Source organism: Aphelocoma coerulescens, chromosome 20 (genome assembly GCF_041296385.1).
Source record: "Aphelocoma coerulescens isolate FSJ_1873_10779 chromosome 20, UR_Acoe_1.0, whole genome shotgun sequence".
NCBI classification, from domain to species: Eukaryota; Metazoa; Chordata; class Aves; order Passeriformes; family Corvidae; genus Aphelocoma; species Aphelocoma coerulescens.
Window position 1 is genome coordinate 15,616,613 of NC_091033.1, and position 20,059 is coordinate 15,636,671.

General features: G+C 45.6%; 1 protein-coding gene and 1 long non-coding RNA gene across 2 annotated transcripts; one reads left to right on the top strand and one right to left on the bottom strand.

The window, feature by feature from the left end:
- The first annotated feature begins 1,978 nt into the window (after positions 1-1,978).
- LOC138120990 (uncharacterized) lies at positions 1,979-7,284 on the top strand. Its single transcript, XR_011156022.1, has 3 exons — positions 1,979-2,157; positions 2,994-3,109; positions 3,742-7,284. It is a non-coding gene; the product is annotated as an uncharacterized lncRNA (long non-coding RNA).
- A 4,685-nt stretch (positions 7,285-11,969) lies between these two features.
- Positions 11,970-17,567, bottom strand: LOC138120917 (somatomedin-B and thrombospondin type-1 domain-containing protein-like). The gene is made up of 5 exons (XM_069034027.1): positions 17,265-17,567; positions 16,769-16,963; positions 15,762-15,840; positions 15,081-15,257; positions 11,970-12,883 (listed from the first exon to the last, which is right to left on the bottom strand). The coding sequence occupies exons 1-5, from the start codon at positions 17,497-17,499 to the stop codon at positions 12,766-12,768; spliced, it is 804 nt and encodes a 267-aa protein (XP_068890128.1). The 5' UTR covers positions 17,500-17,567; the 3' UTR covers positions 11,970-12,765.
- Positions 17,568-20,059: the final 2,492 nt, after the last annotated feature.

Consider the following 20,059-nt stretch of genomic DNA (forward strand, 5'->3'; position numbering starts at 1 on the left):
GAAAGGGTCAGCTTTTCAATATATTTTAATCATTTCAGAAGAGACAGTAATAATATAAATAATTTAAAGAATTTATAAAATATGGATTAGATTCTTCCATACTGCCTCTTTCTACTTCCTTACCTTCCTTCCTACTTTCTGTAAGGAAATTGGGCTACTAAGAGATGCAACGTCATTATTATTCAGCAAGCAAGAGCATTTAGAGGTAACTGCCCCAGAGTATCATTTTCAACCATCCAGGCAGAAGCTGAGACTAATGTATCACAGCAATAAAAGTTTGTGGTTTCTGGTTGGAAACATGAGTACTGAGCATTAACCTGAGTTTTGAAAAATAAAAGCAAATATGTGCAACATTTCATCATTGAGTTTAATCCTTATATAATTAAAGAATTAACCCACATTGCTAATCTAATTTTTAAGATTTTTATCTTTTTATCTATATCTATAGATCTATATACATTTGGGTTTATATCTATTTGTTTTATAGATATATATCTATAGATATATAAAAGGTATACATCTAAATCTATAGAAAATAGATTTCGATTTTTAAAAAACCATAATAGTTTACACTTTGCTATACCCAGTAGCATTTTTCTAATGTCAGCAGACATGGTTAGTAATAATTGAAGCTAAAATGAATTGGTCTATGTGCAAACACAAAAATTACATAATGTAAAATGCTGTTTTCATGCCTTAATGATAATTAGTCTTAAAATGAACCACACAGTGATGCAGCTTTTAGCACTGTCCTGAACAGTGAAGAGGCAAATGCTTGGGGACACTGAGATGAAGATTGATCCAGGCATGAGAAAGTGTAAATTAAGAGCCATGGGGCTTGAATACAGCTATCAAATAATATACAAAATATTTGACCACTTTTCAAAGGTCTAATTGACCAGAACAATCCATAGTTTTCTCTATTTGTTTTTCACATCCATGATTTTGGTTTCCAGTAATATTTTCAGGCAAACAAATATTTCTGAGGCATTTCAGTACGGAGGAGAATGGCTGCATGGAAAAAGCAGACCACCAGCTGCTCCCCTGGGAATCCAGCAAAAAGGAACAGTTGATTTCTTATTAATGTAAATGAGCTCGTTATCTGGGTTGCGTTCAGACTGAGTTCAGCAGTTCAGAGCCTCTATTCCAGGAAATACAGAATTTATGTAACAGAATTGAAGAGAAAGTGAAGGAAGGAGCTAAGCAAGTGCCTGTTTCCCAACTAAATGCTTTTGCTGTTCTGGTGTCAGGATGGATGGGTGGAAGCTGAGATGGGATATGCTGGCCCATACCCTGAGCTGCAGGAAGATTTTATAGACACTGAGGTACTTAGAATTTCCAGGACACCAAGCACCCCATACATCAGGAAAAGTTTGTGAAACTGATACTCTCATAAGTTCCAGAATAAACTCAGCAAACAGCATTTCTTGGACTTTTTTATAGAGAACAAAAAGCTTTAAGGATGGGCAGTCCTTTCCACCGTGAATTTCTAGACTGACTTGATGGTCATAACATAACAGTGAGGCCTGGGAATGCCTGAGCTGGTCCTGTATTTAGCTCTGGCCCTTTATTCCTGAGCACCCCTCAGAAAACACGAATCTGTTTCATAAGAATGATTTATCAACATTACCCAGTGATCTGAGACCTATATGATGTATTCAGCAAGGTAATTAAGAGTGTAGCACCAGGTAGGAATATAATTTAATGGAATAAAAATGCTGAGTGAGAAAGAATGAGCAAAAATACATTAATTTTCCCATATCTCATTTTGTTCAGGATTGATTTTTTTTTTAATTTCATTCCATAGCCCATTTTGTTAGAGAATAAAACCAGAAATCTCTCACTCAGTCCCTCATCCTGCTTCCAGAACATGTACCCTGTTCCTTGCTCTCCTACAAACAGTTCGTCTCAGCACCCCTGAGCAGTTCACCTGCAAAGCATCACCTGCACCTGCGGCAGAGCTGCGGGAAGGGAGATGCCTCTGGCAGCAGCCGGGGAAGGTAAAACCTCCTCCCACTGTGCCAGGGCTGGGCAGGGCTGCGGCACCACACGTGAGCACAGCGGGGGCAGTGCAACAACAGCACCGCAAAACACACATCGGGGCTTTCTGGACTTCAGGGCTTGTATTTGCAAGCGAAACGACACCCAGCTGCCCAGGTGAGCAGGGGTGGGGCATTGTTTTCTCCCCCTTCTGACACAGAGAGCTGCCCATGAACCCTGTTCAGAACAGTTCCCCTCCCACAGCCACTGTCCCAGCTGAATTTGAGTCCAGCATCCCCTAAGCTCTTGCTGAGAGCATGAAATGTGCTGTCTTTGGCCTTTTCACAGTCCCTGGACTCCAAGAGCCAGTGCTTGGACCCCTCCCAGGGAGGAGTGTTTCCCAGGCAGTCCCATCCCTGTGCATGGCAAAAAGTTGCAAACTCTGTCTTGGAGATGAGGGATTTTACAGCAGCTGAAGCTGAGAGGTGCCACTGCCTGAGTCCAGCTCATGTAATGCTCTCTGCTTCTGAAAATTAACTTCTGAATAGCCAAAATAGGGTGCGAGTGATCCCCCCCAAGAATGATGCCAAGGTGCTTATGCCAGGAGGGGCTGGGGATATTCCCAGGGATGGGATTACAGACTTCCAACTCTCAGGCTGCTGTTTTAACTATTAAACATTCTTCCAGGAGGGGGAAGCTAAAAAACCTCTATTGGAATACTAAGCCCACACACTGGACATACCAAGTCCGTCTCTGCTATTATATATCTCCCTCATTCCCTCTCCCTTCAGAGAAGAGTCTCCCAGAAGCTTTACCAAAGTTTTTTTCATACCATTCTTTGCCTGAAACAAGAATTTTCTCCACCATGGGTGACAAAGCCTGGTATATCTCTTTTCCTGGCTGTTACTTAAGGTATAAGATCCATATCCCCAACACAAACCATGCTGGGACTTCTAATTGGGTTTTCCTCCCACTGTAACGCCCTCTACCATCTGTTCCTCTTTTTCTCTCAGATGACACATCCTTCAGTCACTGAGCAGTGCCATGGCAAGCCAACCCAACCCTGGAGACTCCGCCAGAGCAGCACCTTCCCTCTTCCCTGTGCCCCAGCCTCAGCTCTGGGTGGAAGGTGGGACTTCAAACCACCACCTGCCCACCTGGGACAGGGAGGGGATTATGTGCTGGTGGATCACTACATTCCAGTCCACATTCCTGGCTGGGTTTTGCCTCCCGATATGCTATAGGGTTTTTTTTCAAAAGGAGGCAGAAACCCCAGTGCCTCTGAAGTCCAGAGCGAAGTTGTTTTTAAGCAGCAGCAGAGCTATTTAACCTCTGACAAAACCAATTTTTCTGCTTAGTTGAAGTTGCCCATCCCCAGCGCTAATGAAGGACTCCAGAGCCTCTCTGCTGAGATAATTGGTAGCCCCAGGCTTCAATAGGATCCAGGAACTGCTTTCCACTGCTTCATCTGAGGAGACAGTAATCTGTTGGAAACATGGCTACTTCTTCTGGCCTCTTTCCAGACCCCCAGTCATGTTAGAGTTGAGCTACAGCAAATGAAAATACATTAGAATTTTAAAACGGTACATAAGTGATTCTTGCTCCTTGGGAAAGTTGAAGCTAATGCTGCCTGCAGCTATTACTAGTGTTTTCAGAAATAATTCATTAGCTGCAAAAATCTTCTCTTATTTCTCAGGAAATGAAACAAAAAATTAGCTGTTTTACTTTCCCTATTAATTCCTTCCTTTCCATCTCCTTCAGCACTCTCCAAGCTGCAGAGTGGAGACGTGAGGTCTTAGAGACCACGGAGACGCAAGTGAACTCTTGGCCAGGTACCATAAGATGGTGTTTTTCACCAGCTCTAATACTTTACTCATGGTTTTCTGGGAAGGGTTTCTTGACCTGCCTGACCCCACCTCACAGAGGAGCAGTAGGACATGTCAGTGGTGACCTCTGGCTGCCAGAGAGTGATCACCAGAGCTCCATGGTGAGGTACAAAAGGACTGTTTGGATCAGCCAGTCTCTCCCAGCAGAGACACAGCCAGCACTAAGCCAGGGGGGACCAAGGGAGAGGGACTGCTTTTACCCCCAGTAACTCTAACAGCTCCATTTTTCATGGGGTGAGGAAGACCCAGGAAGACTTTTTTCCCTGCACTTCAGTGCTTTTGGTTTTGGTCCCAGAAGAAAAGCAACACATGCAACTGAATGAGAGAGCAAGAGAAGAGAGTTTTGTAGATTTTCTTTTAAAGAAAATACACCAGGGGTTGAAGTCAACTTCATGTGCCAAATATTTTGGTCAAACTCACAATGTCTGAGAAATGCAAAACTAAATTTCTTGTAATTTCTGTAAAGTTCTGAAGAATTGAAGGCCTTTCTGAAAGTCTTGAAGAGCACCAAAAGCTCTGAACTAACTGCACCTACTCTGGCTGCTCACTGCAACCCTGGATGAACCTCCCTTGTTCTGCACAGAAGGGGCCCAGCTGTCCAAGCCACCCCTGTGGCTTGGAGAGAGGGAGAGAGGGAAGAGTCACGCTGACGGTGCGAGAGTGGGAGCTTCCACCCAGCTCACTCACTCATACACATCTCAACTTTGCTGACAAATTTAAGGTACACTCTTTTTCCCTGGACATGGAATTAAAACTTCAACAACTAAGCAAAACATGAAAAATATGTGAGTGATTTGCTTGTTGTCCTGGAGAGCACTCGGCTGAACTGCTCACCCACAGCAAAGTCAGTGCTCTCGATGCCATCTACAGACGGCACTGCCGGGTGCTGCTCTTGGCGCTCTGTGTTCCACCAGCCCCGCAGGGCCAGGGGAGAACCTCTGGCAGAGACAGTGGCCTCTGCTCCTCCTTGGTGGGTGCCGACCCTCAGGGGCTCCTGCGCTTGGGCTGCCTGTGCCCCCCAACCCACGCTCCCATTCCCTCCACACATGGATGTGCCTGGAAGCATCTGGAAAGGAATTCATTTTTCCTCCTTAGTGGTTTGACACAGCAATTAGATTGGGTTCAAGTGTTGGGACTTTACCACCTGTGCTAATAGCCAAAATTTCTTTTGAAGACAGACTGCAATGTTTTGAATTTGGAGAGAGATTGCTATCCCTTTTAATTACATTTTCTGTCTCTAATGAGACAATTACAAGCATTTCAATAGCTCCCAGTCACCAGCTTTCCACTGTATGAGAGCACAGGAGAAAAAGGCATCCTTACCTCCCCTTTCTCTTTCCCACCCACTAATTTCTTTGAGCAATTCACAAGTGTGTCATGTATACTCATCTCCATCCTAGCAGAGATCCTAGCAGCACTTAGACTGCCCAAAGCCACTCCTGGAGCCACTGCACTATCCCAGCTGTTGCACCTGAGGACCAAACTCCCAGTTCAGTGACCTTCATAGGGCAGCATGTGTGCAAAGAACAGCTGCACACCCCCACTCACTCCTCTTTTTCAGCTCAGGTCACAAGTGCTGAAATCAAAGATATTATTCATAGTGTAGAGAGGATATTGTCTCAGAAGCAGGAGGAGCACAGGAGGTGCCCGCTGGACCAGTGCCAGTCCGTCACTCCAGTGATCTTCTCACAAAGGTCAGTGACTTCAGCATTAGAAACTTTCCTGGAAAATGAACAACTGGAAGCTTAGGTTCCTACTATGTGGTACCTGAGCACTGAAGGGCTGGTTCCTTCCAGCTAGAAATCCTTTCTGCTGTTGAAACCGGAGCCCTTTAATCTTAAGCAGCATCAAATGTTGTTATTGTAAGATTGCATAGCTCTGTGGATAAATGCTGCATTTAACATTCCTATGTAATGAAGTAAAACGCTCTGGTCAAGAATGGAAGTTTATTTAAGGCAATATAAAAATATTGCCATTAATCCAGGATTCTTGTACACTACAGACCAGGATACTGGAGAGCAGCCATTGTAAGCAGGACAGATTTAAAAGCCTCCCCATGTGCAGGCAGTCATTATGTCTCTTGGTGGAGTCACAAGGTATCTTACACAAACAGTAATGACACATAGATACATATACCTATACCGTGGTATCTACAGCCCCATGGACTGATGCCAGCCGAGCATGGAGCAGAAAAAGCAGGAGGAATGGTGAGAACTTGACCAAGATTAAGCTTGGGAGTGGGAGCAAGCAGTGAGTCAGAAGCTCTCAGGATGCTTGCCCAGCCCTGTGCCCCTCTTGCCCCACACACCACAGGGGAGATGCACATTCCTGTAGCTGCAAACATCACCCACACTTGGGATTTCTCCACTGAGATTCCTTCAGGATTGGCATACCTGCTTTGTGATGTCAGGGAACAAAGAGCTGGGACTCCTGGAAACAATGAATTTCCAGCCAAGCTGGAAATATCAACTAATTTTCAAACCAAAATAATTTCCTTTATGTTTCTCTTTTTTTTTTTTTCCTTACAGCTTCTAGAAAATCAGTCTGAAAAGTTTTGCTAAGGTTCAGAGTGGTCCAGCTGCAGCCCTGACACAGACACAAAACATGTGCTAAACAGTTTACGTCATAAACCCCAAACAGTGGGGCCCAGTCATGTGAGCTCCTACCAACACCCTATCCTTGGGAAAGCTTCCCCAGGAGCCAGCAGGATCAACGGTTTACCTTTACTAAGTTAAACATGAATCACTGTTGTCTGATTAGAGATTATCTTCCCAGTACTTTTCTGACTAAATCATGCTGTTTTGACACACTAGTTCAAGAGCTGTCACTTTAATTATAAGAATGAGTGGTGATGCAGAAAACCAGCAGTAGCAGCAACAACAACAAAAAAATTACAAATCCCCAACTGTTAAAACCAGAGCTTTAATGAGAACAGTGGAGAGGCTGGAGGAGCTTCTTGCTGTACATACATGCAGGACAGGATGAGCATCCAGAGCATCTTGCTGAGGGACCCTGAGCCCTTCACAGAAATGGAGAAGTTTACACTCCCCCTTTGACAGCTAAGAAGATGAAAGAGAAGAGCTGCAGTCTTGGGGGTTTGTAAGAGGCCAGGAGCTGAACACAGCAGCAGGGTCCCAGCCTTGCCACCCCACTGCAGCTGGCACCACTTGTGAGACATCAAAGTGCTGAGCCTGATATCAAATTATTGACATTTTCAGATAAGGCCAGGTAGCAACACTGAACATTTGATACTCAAACCTTTTGGGGAATGAGCTGTTCTTTTCAGAAGAAATGGCTTCTTACTAGAAATAAACTTTCAACCTGTTTATCCTTCAAATTTCCTTCAAGTTGTTCACATTTTTATCTAAGAAAGTCTTTGCAGACACCAAAACTGCCCAGTTTGTGTAACATCTTCCAAGTCAACCCAAGACTGTGCATTCATGTTCAGAAAAAAAAACAAAAAAACAAACAGAACAAAAAAGCTTTGGTTTTGAGACTTGCATTTAGCAGGAAACAAAAGACATTCATTGTCACCAACCTTCCTCACTTAGAAAAATCTCCTCCATGACTTCAATCCTGCTTCCTAAAGAAAAAGGTGAGAAAAGAAGTGCTCTGTTTCCCGCAGCAAAGCTCTGGGTTTCCCAGCTCTCCTCTCAGCAGCCCCTACAACCCACCACTTGTTTTCCCATCACACGATTCCTGTGACTCCAGGCACAGCCCCCAACCAGAGCAGTGACCCCAGTCCTCTCCAGTTAAACCTGTTACCTACATGAATGAGCTGAGGAAAACCAACAGGAGCCCTCCCAGCAACGAGTTTGTGACTCCAGAGCTCAGGGACAGGGGTTTGAATTCCTCTTTGGAATAAATTCCAAGACAATATACAATCCAGAGCTCATATTCTCCAATCCTATTTACTGAAACAGTCAGAACTTGCATTTCCCATGGCACCCTGGGCATATTATTATACTATGCAATTTCCTTCTGCAAAAAGCCAATTAACTGCACATGTCTGCACCCATTCTGCCAACTATATCATTTTATAATTTCAGAACAGCAGCGGAAACTGTCAGGGAATTATCAGCAAGAACTGTTCTGCAGTAATTAATAGATGCAAAAATTAAGAAAACGAGCAAACTAGGCACACAAATTAACAGTCAATTATAACACAGTAATCTACAGGGCTAGGATCTTGGGTAAAACAAATTTCTACATTTAGATTTACCATCTCCCTGCTATGACAGAAGCCAAAGAGCAGACTGAACATGAGCTGATTGGAAAACTGGTTTTGATTTCCCTCTGTATGTGCTCCAAGACAGAGATCTGAGAGCAAGCACGTCTGATTGTAGTTTGGGATCTTAAATCATTTCTGATGCCCCTTCCCTCTCTCCTTTGATCAACAGGTGATGGAGTCATGCTGACGAAAACCTTCCATAGTTGAAGTTTCTCTTTATCCTGGGAGCCCTTTGTTGATCTGGCCATTTACACCCTTCCAGACACTTGTGAGTCCAGGATGGACACTACTGGCCCCACCCCGTAGCCATCTGGGCCCCCCGGAAATCACTGCCTTCCACTGGGTTCCTGCCTGCACAATGCTGGTTGCTCAAAGCATGGACAGCACTCAAACCTTCAACCTCACCCAACTTGCCGCAGAACCTCTGAAAAGTTCACTCCCACCCTGTTTTGTGGAAAGCCTCTGGTCCAAGCAATTGAGATTCTCCTGAGAATGGTGGGGTTGAGTGTAAGGTGGAACATGAAGCACAATACAGATTAATATTAAAGAAGAAATTCTCCACTCTACAAAATTGCAACTAATAAGAACTTTGAACATCCACTTGTCACACCAATTCTACATAAGATTTTCCCCCAATTTCAAGTACAGGGTTGCTTCTCCTAATCATCACAAGCTCTGCAAGACCCTACTGAAGTGGTAGGGTTTTAAATCAAGCCCTGCATACAGCAATTGAGAAGATAACCCAAGATACAGATGAAGGAGGGAGCCCTTCCCGTGCATTGTCTTGCAGTTCAGCCCAAGGCTGTGCATTTGTGGAGAGGGTTAAAGGATTTGACTGATTTTAAAGAAACCTCAACCTGCCATGCACTATTCCATGAAAGTGAGGTTACTTTCCAGACTGAAGATAGATAAAACTGCTTTTGCACATCCATGAGCTGGAAATAAAACTGCATATTTATGCTACATCTACTTACTTCTTAGTAAAGGTGCACAGGACTGAATAAATCAACTGCAGGCACACAGGATCAATAATAAACTGGATGACCACAATCCTGGAAAATGCATTTGCTTAATTACATGGCTTCTACATTTCCCAATAAACTACACTTCGGTCACTAAACTACACTTCGGCCATTTTTACTGAAATGCTTTACCATAAAACAAACATATTTACAAATACATTTGCACAAGGAATTAAGAGCAGCCCTAAGGAGAAGGACTTGGAAGGGCTGGTGGACAAGACGCTCAACATGCCCTTCTGGCAGCCCAGAAACCCTCCTGGGTTCATCCCCCCAGCATGGGCAGCAGGTGAGGGGAGGATCCTTTCTCACCTGTACTCCTCTTGCAGTATCAGAACCATCATCAAGGAACTAATGTTATAACTGAAAAGAACTTATAAACTTCACCAAAAAAAAAAAAGGCAGAAAAAAAGAGAGTTAGTGATCTTAATATTTAAAGACTCAAAATTAAGAAAAAAGGAAAAAAACGTTTAGAAAGCTAGAGATTATAGAATAGTCTCAGTTATGGAGAAGTATTGCTAACTCCTACCATTCCAGGAGAACATGCTCAACTCGCAAAAGGAACCGTTTGTTCTTAGAGCAACACAGCTATTTAAGAAAATTACATTTTTGTTGTTCTTTTTCTTTACCTTTGGCTCCATTTCTGGGCATATTTTACCTCTTGTTTCTAAATGCACAAGGGCTCTTTCCTTATGGAAGGAAGTAGATTCTCATATATTCAGATGAATGCAATCCCACATACCAGGACACTCAGGGAGCTCATAGGCCTATGAAGAGAACATGTAAAAAATGGTCTTTTAACACCTTCTGTTTCAAATGCAGAAGAAAACTGCTTAACCCCAGGCTGGACATTACAGGGTTAGGGTGAGGAGAAGCACAATTCCCCCAGGGCCTCTCTTTTTCCCCATCCCATGTCAATGAAAGATTTCTCTACAAAAGAAAATCACAGGGGCTCTTCAGCAGGTTGTAAAAGAACCTGGATTTTTTGCTTGACTTTTCATCATTAAAAATTGAGATCCTCAGCTGGAGAGCAGGGGGAAGTGTAGGACCATCAGTTGAGCTTAATTTTGCTCTGACATAAATCCGACTCACTGGTGCTTTGGCTTTATTTGCTCTTCCTTTCATGTGGAGCCAGTCAGGTGTGTGGAAGGTGGAGCTGCCTGTGCACAACTGGCAGCGCCGCATTATCAGAGCCCAGCGGGATGATCTATGGAAGATGAGGACTGAGCTCCTGGCTTTGCTTATTTGCTTGTGGGAGATGTTCTCCTGTTGATAACCAGTGGTGAAAGGTTTTTAGCGTTGTCATGGGAACGGCTGTCATCTTCGGAGAACAGCCTCTCCTCCATGCGAGGCTGCCTTGCTTGTTTACACTACAGAGCCATTTTTCAGGAGTATTTTGCCTTGGATTTCCAATAGTTTCACTTTTCCCAAAACCCAGGTAGTAGAAATTACAGAGATCATAATGATGAATGGCGATACAACTCCTAAAGGGAAACAGGCAGGACCCAGTGTGTGTCAAAACCATGAGCTAATTTTGACTTGTAGGGAAAGTGATCTGACAACTTCATTACCTTCTTCTACTCAAAAGGCTCACTCTTGCTCTCTCTCACACACATGCTTCCCCCAAGAATTTACCAACAGGATTTGTTTGTACAGTCTCACATGGTGTGGAGGTGAAGCCAGCACACTGTACAACCCTTTTTAGGATGTGCTGATGCAGAGACATTTGCAATGTCTTGTGTCATCAAGTGACAGCCTGTGCAGAAACACAGCTGCTATGAGGGTCCCTCGGGGGCTAAATCTTTTATACTGCTGCATCTCCAGGTTACAGAGACAGAAGGAAAGGCCTGGCAGTCCTACCATGCCACCACCAGTAGCTCTTGTTAAGACCTAATGTTATCAGCTCTCAGGGATGAGGCAGCAGCAAGAAAAAACCCTTGTGGAAGACTTTAGTTTTTTAAAAACTACTACAAAAAAACTGCACCCTTTATAGCTTCAGTACTCAATTCTGAAAGAATGTGGTAAAAGCAGGGTTTCCCATGATCAACAGTTTGGGTAGATTTTGAAAATGAAAAACTCTTCCAGTATCTGGCTCCATTCTGCTCCTGAAATGACCACCTGCCTCTAGGATCCGGTGGCTCAATAAGGGTCTTCTGCAGGACAAAGAAAACCTTCCAGTGACAAAATGCTACTCTGATTAAAGACCACCAAGAAATGAAACTGGCTTTCAGCTTGACAGAGATCCTCACTGCAAAAACCAAAATTACATGCTCCAGTGATTTATTCCCAACCCATCTCTGGGGATCACACCCCTTCACTCACACACCAGCAAGTGTTCTTGAGCAGGCCACAAGTTACTGACAGGTTATGTTACACAATGAAGTAACATAACAGTGAAGACCTTTTGTTTTTTTCCTTAAAATCTTCCTACTCTGGGATGCTATCAACCCCTGTGAGTCTTTAATTCACAGACAGCTTGTAACACACCATGAGAAGCAGACCCTTGCTCTCAAATCCCTACTGCACTGGCCAAAGGCATCAGGCGCTTCCAGAGCTCTCATGGCCCACCACACATCTCAGCATTTGCAGCACAAACCCACAGTGCCCCTTGATGTCTCCATGCAAGACCTTCAGCATGGTTATTAGAGGAGTTTGTGATCCGATTCCAGACTAGAGTTGGAGCTGAGCATTAACACTCTCTGCTGGAGCCAGCCCCGGCCACTCACCTGGGCATGACAAATGCAATGACCTTGATCTCACCCTGCAGCAAGTTCCTGTCTGGAACAAATTAAACAGGTTAAGAAGCTAAAGAGATGGCACCACACAGATTAATCAAACAGACAGACATTGGGAGAAGGTCTCCAGTCTCCTTTATTTTCATTTATAGAAATGTATAAATACTAATCAGCAGAATATAAGGAAAATATTTCAAGTATTTCCCAGTCAAAAACACAAGGCAATAGTCAGCCCTCCTGGCACAGCTGAGCTGACTTCCTATTTAGAGCCCAAGGACTGTACTGCATTTTGGACCAACTCAGGGATGTTCCTTGAACCTGAATTCCAAGGGCCAGTTTGTCCCTGGTACCTCCTATCCTCAGATTTGACAAGCACATTTCCAAGTTCTGTCATTACCTCAGCAGCACAAGATCAACCCTCTGTAAGACTGAGGGTCAAATGAAATTATGAGACCAGGGAGGGTGAAAATAGAAGGAACAGATACACAAGCATGAGCAGGAAGTATCCACAAAGTGCTGTTGCCACAAAAAGAAGGCACTTGAGTTAATTTACTCTGCATTGTTGATTCCTCATTGAGACTTTAGAAAAAGAATTAAACTTGAGTTCTTATGGCCTTTTTTGTCTGATTTGTTATTTGGTAAATTCTCACTCCTTTCAAAAAAGGGGGAATTTGCAAGAAGTCATCAAGGTCAGACAAGATTCTCTCAGGGGAAAAAAGAGATCAGCACTTCCCAGCCAGCCTGATTGCTTTGGAAATTGAGGAGCACACACAGACAGAGAGGATTCCAGGTGCCCCTGTACAGCCTGCAACCTCTGAAAAGGCAGTGAAAGCAAAGCCTCCAACACGGAGAAGTCATTGCTTTGGCTCCTGCTGCTGCCGCACACTGGGGCTTGCTGGGACTGCCAGGAGAAGTCAGATGAACAAGAAGCTGTGAACAGAAGGACAGGAACAAGTGTCCAGCTGGCGAATTCTCCTCCAGGTTCCCTTGCATCGATGGTTCCCCACTGCCTGCCAGTGCAACAGCTGATTCCTGAAACACAGTCATTACAGGGAGAAGGTGAGAGAAAATGAGCTGCACCTCCACTGCAGGGCAGTCACCAGGAGGTACAATAGCGCTTAAATCACCCAGTAAATCCCATTTAGTCTGAGAACATCCATTTTCACTCCATGGGCCCGGTTCTGCCTCTCTACCACAGTAAAGCAGCAGCAGCAGCCACAGTGAGGCCCACAGGTTGTACCAATGTGAAGTAAAACCTAACAGTGACAGGAACAGACATTTTTCTGTAGCACTGTGCCCCTTCCCAGATTTTACCATTCAGTGGTTTAAGGGAATTCCTCACATCGGTATCTCCCAGCCCTGACCGTTGGAGAAGCACAGCTACCACAACTGGATCAACTCTTGTCCTATGCAGAGAGCTGCCCACAGATAGCGCAAAGACTCCTAACTTCTGCTTGGTTTATAGTTCTGCAGAAACTGGAATTATTGCTCTGCTCCAGATAAGCCTGCTCTTGGCTTAATGAGGTGCCATGCTTGAGAGCTGGGATTCATGCATCACACATGGTTGGAAAAGGCTCGCTATATTTTCCTCTTGGCTTGGGGTCATTTCAAAATACCAGAATCTGCACAGGGAGGATTAAGATAAAGCTGGCTGTGCACAGAGCAATTCCACACCCTCTAAAACTCTGGGTGGCAGCCTTACCTTTACTCCTTAAACATGTGAGCTCACAAGTAGCTGGCTTCCCTGCTGGCTCTCACAGGTCTATAACAACATGGACCCACCAGCTCATCTTACAGCAGGACTCTGGGAACAATTTCTAGGCTCTGCTCAGTTGGGATGGACTTAAGATATCTGCTGAGATGTGGGCTGAGTCCTGATTTCAGGGAACCACTCACCCCAACTCCATTATTGCTGCCTCTCTCCAGTCTTCAGCCTGCCAGCATCTGAGGATCATTCCCACAGGATACAGTGCCCTTTTTTTTGGAGCTTCCATTCCACATACAGTGCTCTTCAGCAGATCAGGTGGATGACATTGTCCCCTCTTTTTGCAGCCCAATGAGGAAATGAATTCCTGAATATATCTTTTATTTCACTGGCTCCTGGCTGGCTCCAGAGTTTTATTAAAATAACATTACTTTAAGCTTTTATAATAATTTACATGTTGAATGCAGGTAAGAGCTACTCTTGACCACAGCAGTTAAGATTTTCTCCTTCCTTATCCAAAAGCTTACATAACAAGCTGAGGAAGAAAGGAAATAACTCTATTGTGACTTCCTTTTCCTGAAAGACTGAGAAAAATCCTGCACACAAAGGCCATCACTGGCAGTCTTGGCAGTGCAACATTGTGTGCCTGAGGCTTGACAATCCCACTTTAGAATTTCTAGTTCAAACAAACATGCTTATTTCAACCTTTACATAAGTTTGAAACATATTCCTGCCCAACACTGATGGGCAATGATTTTCTCAGGCAGGGCTGCTAGTCAGTTTCAGAGGTGCCTTTAGTAAGCAAACAATGGGATTAGGAGGTACCAGGACTGGTGTACAGTACAGGTACAGTGCAGGACTGTGCCTCCAGCGACCACCACAGTTTGGGAGCCAGGACTTCTCTGTTGCTGGCTCTGCCCCAGATGTGTTTCCCAGCTTCAAGCCATCCTTCATCCCTGCCGGAGCTTACCTAACTTGTACAACCTGGGTGGTCCCCATCTATCACCCCAAAACTTCTTCAGTTCTCAAGGGTAAGGATACTGAATGTGCAGAGACTTAACAGTACCTCCATCTCACCTCAGATGCCAGCACATACCCCAAGTTCCTAAGCCAGCTACCACTCACCAGAAGTACTCATAGAGGGTCACCCATAGAAACAAAATCCCCAGTGCTAAAAAATCAGAAATAGAATTGGCTTTATTTGACATCTGACAGGACTGTTAACCTTAGAACTAAGGCTGGAGTGTCTTTACACTCCACAACTGTGCCACCCTAAAGTGAGTGAGATTTAGCAGACTAAGTGCAGGTATTCCCACATACACTCCTGCCTCTGCCCCTGGTTTATTACATGAGCTTCACCACATCATTTCAATTCTGCAAGAAACTCATGGTACGCAACAAGAAGCAGTTAGTATACATAGGGTGCTCCAGAGAGCTGCATGCAGTGCACTGCGACCCTGAAACAAGCGGAACAAGGGAGAAGAATGAAAAATTCAACACGGAAACAAGAGCTAAAACTCTTACTTTTGGCTGCCGGTGCCATCGCCATAGCAATGCTGACTCGGGGAGTGCAGAGCCGGGTGCTGACACTCCACGCAGACGGTGTGGCCCTCCCTGAGGTAATGCATCCAGCGAGTGTATGAGTGGTGGCTCTGCAGGCAGCCCAGCGTGATGGCCACGAGCTGGAACTCCACACAGTACCTGCCAACCGAACAATGGCGGGTCAGCTCAAAAACCAGGGGAGGCCCTGCACAGGGCTGCCAGAGCCACACTCACCTGCGACACCACAGATCACTAATTAAGAAAAACCAAACCAAACAATCCCCCCATCCAAGGTCATTAAAAGCAGAACATGTGGTGTATCTGCATTTTGACAAGGTTAAATAGGGAATAAAACTATTCTGCTGATGCTTTCAGCTAACATATAAAAAATATCAGGTATGACTGGCATCTGTTTTTACCAGTAGGGACACAGACTGGTCAAGCATTTGACTAATCTAATTCCAAGTCTGGTACCCACTTGCTGAGCCACACTTCCTCTATCATCTCCTCTCAGTTACTTAGAATAGGTTTCATAGAGCAGGTTGTGACAGGAGCTAAGATTTGGTCTGTAAAGGTTTTCCTTGTGATGATCTCCCCTCCTGCAACCAGAGTGACTCTGTGGGTGGCATATGGCTGAGTCCCTGAGCTGAGCCTCCAACTTACCCTGCCCTTTCACTGGCATCAGCTGCAGCTCTTTTCTTCCTCGCTTTTCCAAACCCTCCTGTAGTTATTAATGCCGGGACTGTGTATACCAAAGAGAAAGAGTACAGAGCATCAGTGGCAATGCTGCTCTAAGGCTCTTTATGTCTGCAAAACAGAAAAGATGAGCTTTTAATGTCATAGGGTTTTATCTTTAACAGGCAACAAAAACAATTCTAAGTTTGTATTTTCATATTATCCATCACTGTCAACCATTCCACTCAGAAGAGAATGGGTATAGCTGACAGATTTTTGCCTGAGCAGAGTAAGCCTACTTACAGGAACACGCAAAGACAGGTGGGGGAGGCAATATTCACTTAACGTCAGCTCTCAACAGGTTTGAAGAAGTCACTTGCAGGTGTAATCCAGACTGGACAGATTTTGACCCCAAAATACCAACCAAAATGACAAGCAACTCTTCTAAAAGAATCATAAAGGTGTTCCATGAAAACCTGATTTGAACAAACTAAACCCAGGCGTTTTCTCCAGAAACCATCTGGAGGTCTCCCTTGCCTGCACTCTGCTCCAGTGCAGAGAAAGCATATCTCGGCCTTGAGAGGTATCGCACTTTTGTGACTTTTTGCAGATAACTCATAAAATAAAAAAATACATATATAAAAATGAAAAAGTGTTCAACACCCACTTACAGAAGTTTTAAACAGACATAAATCTGCCAATCTTACCAAAATTTTCAGAGATTTACACTTGTATAAGTGAGAGCACAACAGACCTGTAACATCTCACTTTTGAGACAGAGTGGATCACAGTAAATGGCAGGCACCACTTCCAACACTGTCCTGGGAAAGATGTGTCTAAGCCCTTGTGTGAAGAGCTCAGTTCTCAATTAACCCAGGCAGGCCCATGGCAAACATCCCAGTGTCTAAAAACAATTCTTCAGAGTAAAAATCAGCCCTGCTGACCCAAACCAGAGTCCTCCCCACAACTACCCAGACACTTTTCAATGGACTTACTCAGGGACTGTTGGCACTCTGTTCCTTGCCGAGTCCAGTACTCTACACAGCCAGCCCTCTCCTCCAGAGCAGGACATGCTTCTCCCCCGTTCCTGGGCTCCTGAATGATGTGCCTCATCCGGACACGATAGGTTGTCTTACAAGGCTCTGCACAGCCACTCCAGGCACTCCACTGAGATACGACACAGGGGATAACTGGAAGAAGAGCAACAAATGGGGATGTGGAAGGTTAAAGGAATGATGCCAGTGGAATGCCTGCTCCAGGAATAACACTTTTTGACATAGCTCAGCACAACCTTCCTTATTTCAGACCTGTCCCATAGTTCTCTTGGGCAGTTCTGAGTAGTTCTCCTCCAGGCCCCTTCACCGACCCCACAAGACGCACTGAGCCCGGTGGTGCCCGGACACACAGCCAGAGCCCGAGGCGAGCAGGGGGCTGGTCCGCTCGGGGGCAGCGGGGCCGGGAGCGGCCGCGGCCCCGGCCGCAGTCCCTCACCTGTGCAGGCCTGGGCGTAGTCGTGGCAGCAGTCGAGGGTGCGAGCGCACGCCTGGTCGCAGTAGCAGGGCCCGGTGGAGCCGTCGGGCCGCCGGCCGGTGCTCAGGCAGGCGGCGTCGCGGCCGGGACAGCACAGCCCGCGGGCGGCGCAGCCAGAGGCGCGGCGGGGCAGGGCCGGTGGTGGCAGTGGCAGCAGCAGCAGCAGCGCCGGGAACCAGCAGGGACTGCCGGCCATGACCTCGCAGCTCCGCCACCTGCGCTGCCGCCGCCCGCTACCCGCCCCCGGCTGCGGAGGAGCGCCGGGGCGGAGGAGCCGGCCCGGCCCGGCCCCCAGAAGCGGCAGGAGGCGGCCACACCGGGCGGGGCTGGGGCGAGTCCTGTGGCGGCCGCTTCCCCGGGACCGCGGTGTCAGTGCATCCCCGGTCCGGGGCCCGGTGTGCCGGGCTGTACCGGGACTGTGCCTGCTGTACTGGGGTTGTACTGGGGTTGTACTAGGGCTGTACCGGACCGTGCCGGGGCTGTGGCCAGTGCCGAGCCGCAGCCCTGAGGCGGCAGGTGCTGCTCATACCAATACCCTCATCTCCTGCCACACTCTCTGTGGCACCTCGCGCTGGCCGCGCACCCGACAGTCCTTTTCTGTGGACTCATCAAACCAAAAACTCTTCAGCCCTGACTGCTGGCATTTACCCACCAGATTATCGAAAGATTACCATAAAAAATAGATTATAAAGGAGACCAATATTTTTGCTGGATTTGACTCCAGTATACCTCAGGAGCCATTAAAAAACAGAAAGTACTTCATTGCCAGTACAGCAGCTCCTAAGGAACACGATCCAGCTGGCTATGCTACCTCTCTACAGAATTACCCTGTAATTTCTTCTTAATTCGAAACGCAAGAAGTTTAGAGAGATTACAGCTACTCCTGTGAATTACCTAGCTATTCAGTACAAAGCAAAAGGCTTTACTGTAACTTTTTAATCAAAAGAGGCTTGCTCTAAAATATTGATCACAACAGATGTTTATACCTTGCTGAACACTGAACTGGGATTTATAAAACCCACCCACTGATTTTTTTTTTTTTTTTTTTTTTTTTTTGCAAGCGATTATGCTATTGTACTAAGACTGGGTATGGACAGAGCATTCCCATTTCATGGAAACTGCAGCAAAGATGTTTCCAGAAAAACAGAAAATAACATTAGAGGACAGGTTAACACCTTCAGCATGTACAATTCTGGAGGCATGCTGGCACTGCATCAGCTTGGGCATGACATGGTAAAATGTTCCAAAAAGATAAGAAATAAAAAAAAACTTTAGCTTTTTTGTGTATCACTAGATGTCTGCAGCAAAGAACAGGCATCTCATTTTCTTGGCAGTGGTCATATTGTCACCTTGGAAATCGCAGATGTAACAAATCCTTCAGTGAGCAAGAGGCATAAAGGCTGGGAGAGGAAAGAGCACTAGAAATCAGTAGCTGTGGCGTCTAGGAAGCAGGAATTTAAATATATCAGGTGTTAATTTCTGCCTCTGCCAATGAGTCACTTACTACGTGACCTCGGGTAAGTCGTTCAACCAATGCAGGTCTCGATCTAGAACAGGAAGGACATTCAAAAGGAGATTGCATCACTCAGCTAATAGTTCACACAAAGCAGAGGCGGGTGCGGCTCTTGCGCAATCCCCCGAGGGGCAGTAACAGAGCACGCTTCCCTAGTCCAGCACTCATGCTGCGATGCTCCACATCCGCCGCCAACTGAGGTAGGAGGAGCATCTTCACATTATTCTGAGATACACAGACTGAATGAAAATAAGCTTCAGAAAGCTATGGGTCTGCATAAAGACTGCAATTTTGACTGACCCTGTGCGGTTAGGAAAATTGGATCTGGGTCCAGGCATCTCAGTAGGGATTTTATTCAACCCCCCAGCAAGTTCTTGGGAGCAAACTTTGTTTCTTACATTCCCAGAGTGAAAGCAGTTCTCCCTTGTTCTGGTTTGACATAGCCCTGGCGATTTTTTAGGGTTTGGGGTTTTTTTTTTGCCTCTGACAGGCTCTGAAGATGCCAAGGAAACATGGCCCAAGCCATGCTGGACCACATCAGCCCAGCAACAGATTTCTTGCAAGACAATTGCCAAGTCTGGGTGGGTTTGCTGGCCCTGTGAGGAGTATTGGAGCCAAGCAAGTGTGATTTTACAGAAAGGAAATGTGGCTAGTCTGTCATACAGGGAGAAGTTCAGGAGCAGAACAGCTTGCAGGGATGTCCTCAGGAACACCAATGGGTGTTCCCTGTTGTATAAAAAGGGGCATTCTTTTGTTGATGAAAAGCATTGTTGGTCAAGATAGAAGTTTTAAGAGCAATACAAAGAGAGGATGGTAACCTTTGGAGAGAAAAGGTTTAACTGCACCTTCTCCTCCAGGTTTTTTGGAATTGTTTTTGCCCTGGGACCTCACAACAAGTTTACACAGGCCGACAACCAAGTCCAGCTCTCTGGTATTTCTGGTAGGATCACGCTTTCTTCCGCTGCCTGCAGAACTCAGCCCATGAGTCCCAACGCACGTTCTACAGTGTGATCACCAGCAATTTTTGACAAGTCAGATGATTTGTGCTGTGGATGATAAAGGAAGGCCTTTGGCTGAATGACCAGAGCTACCTACAGACCTCACAGCTATTGTTCCGTAGCTGTGGACCAGGACTGAACAGGATTGGGCCTGGATTTTATCCTAAGACATCATAGAGAAACAAGTTAAGAGCTTTCTTTGGTTGCTTTTTCCAAAACTGTATTTCCATAGACCTGTGTGACCC

Bases quoted from the DNA above. Each gene is read 5' to 3' on its own strand.
- LOC138120917 (XM_069034027.1), bottom strand. From the start codon at position 17,499: ATGGCCGGCAGTCCCTGCTGGTTCCCGGCGCTGCTGCTGCTGCTGCCA. The intron at 16,964-17,264 runs GTGAGGGACTGC...CTCTTCTTCCAG, and splicing joins CTACGCCCAGGCCTGCACAG to TTATCCCCTGTGTCGTATCT. The intron at 15,258-15,761 runs GTAAGTTGGAGG...TTCGGTTGGCAG, and splicing joins GATGCCAGTGAAAGGGCAGG to GTACTGTGTGGAGTTCCAGC.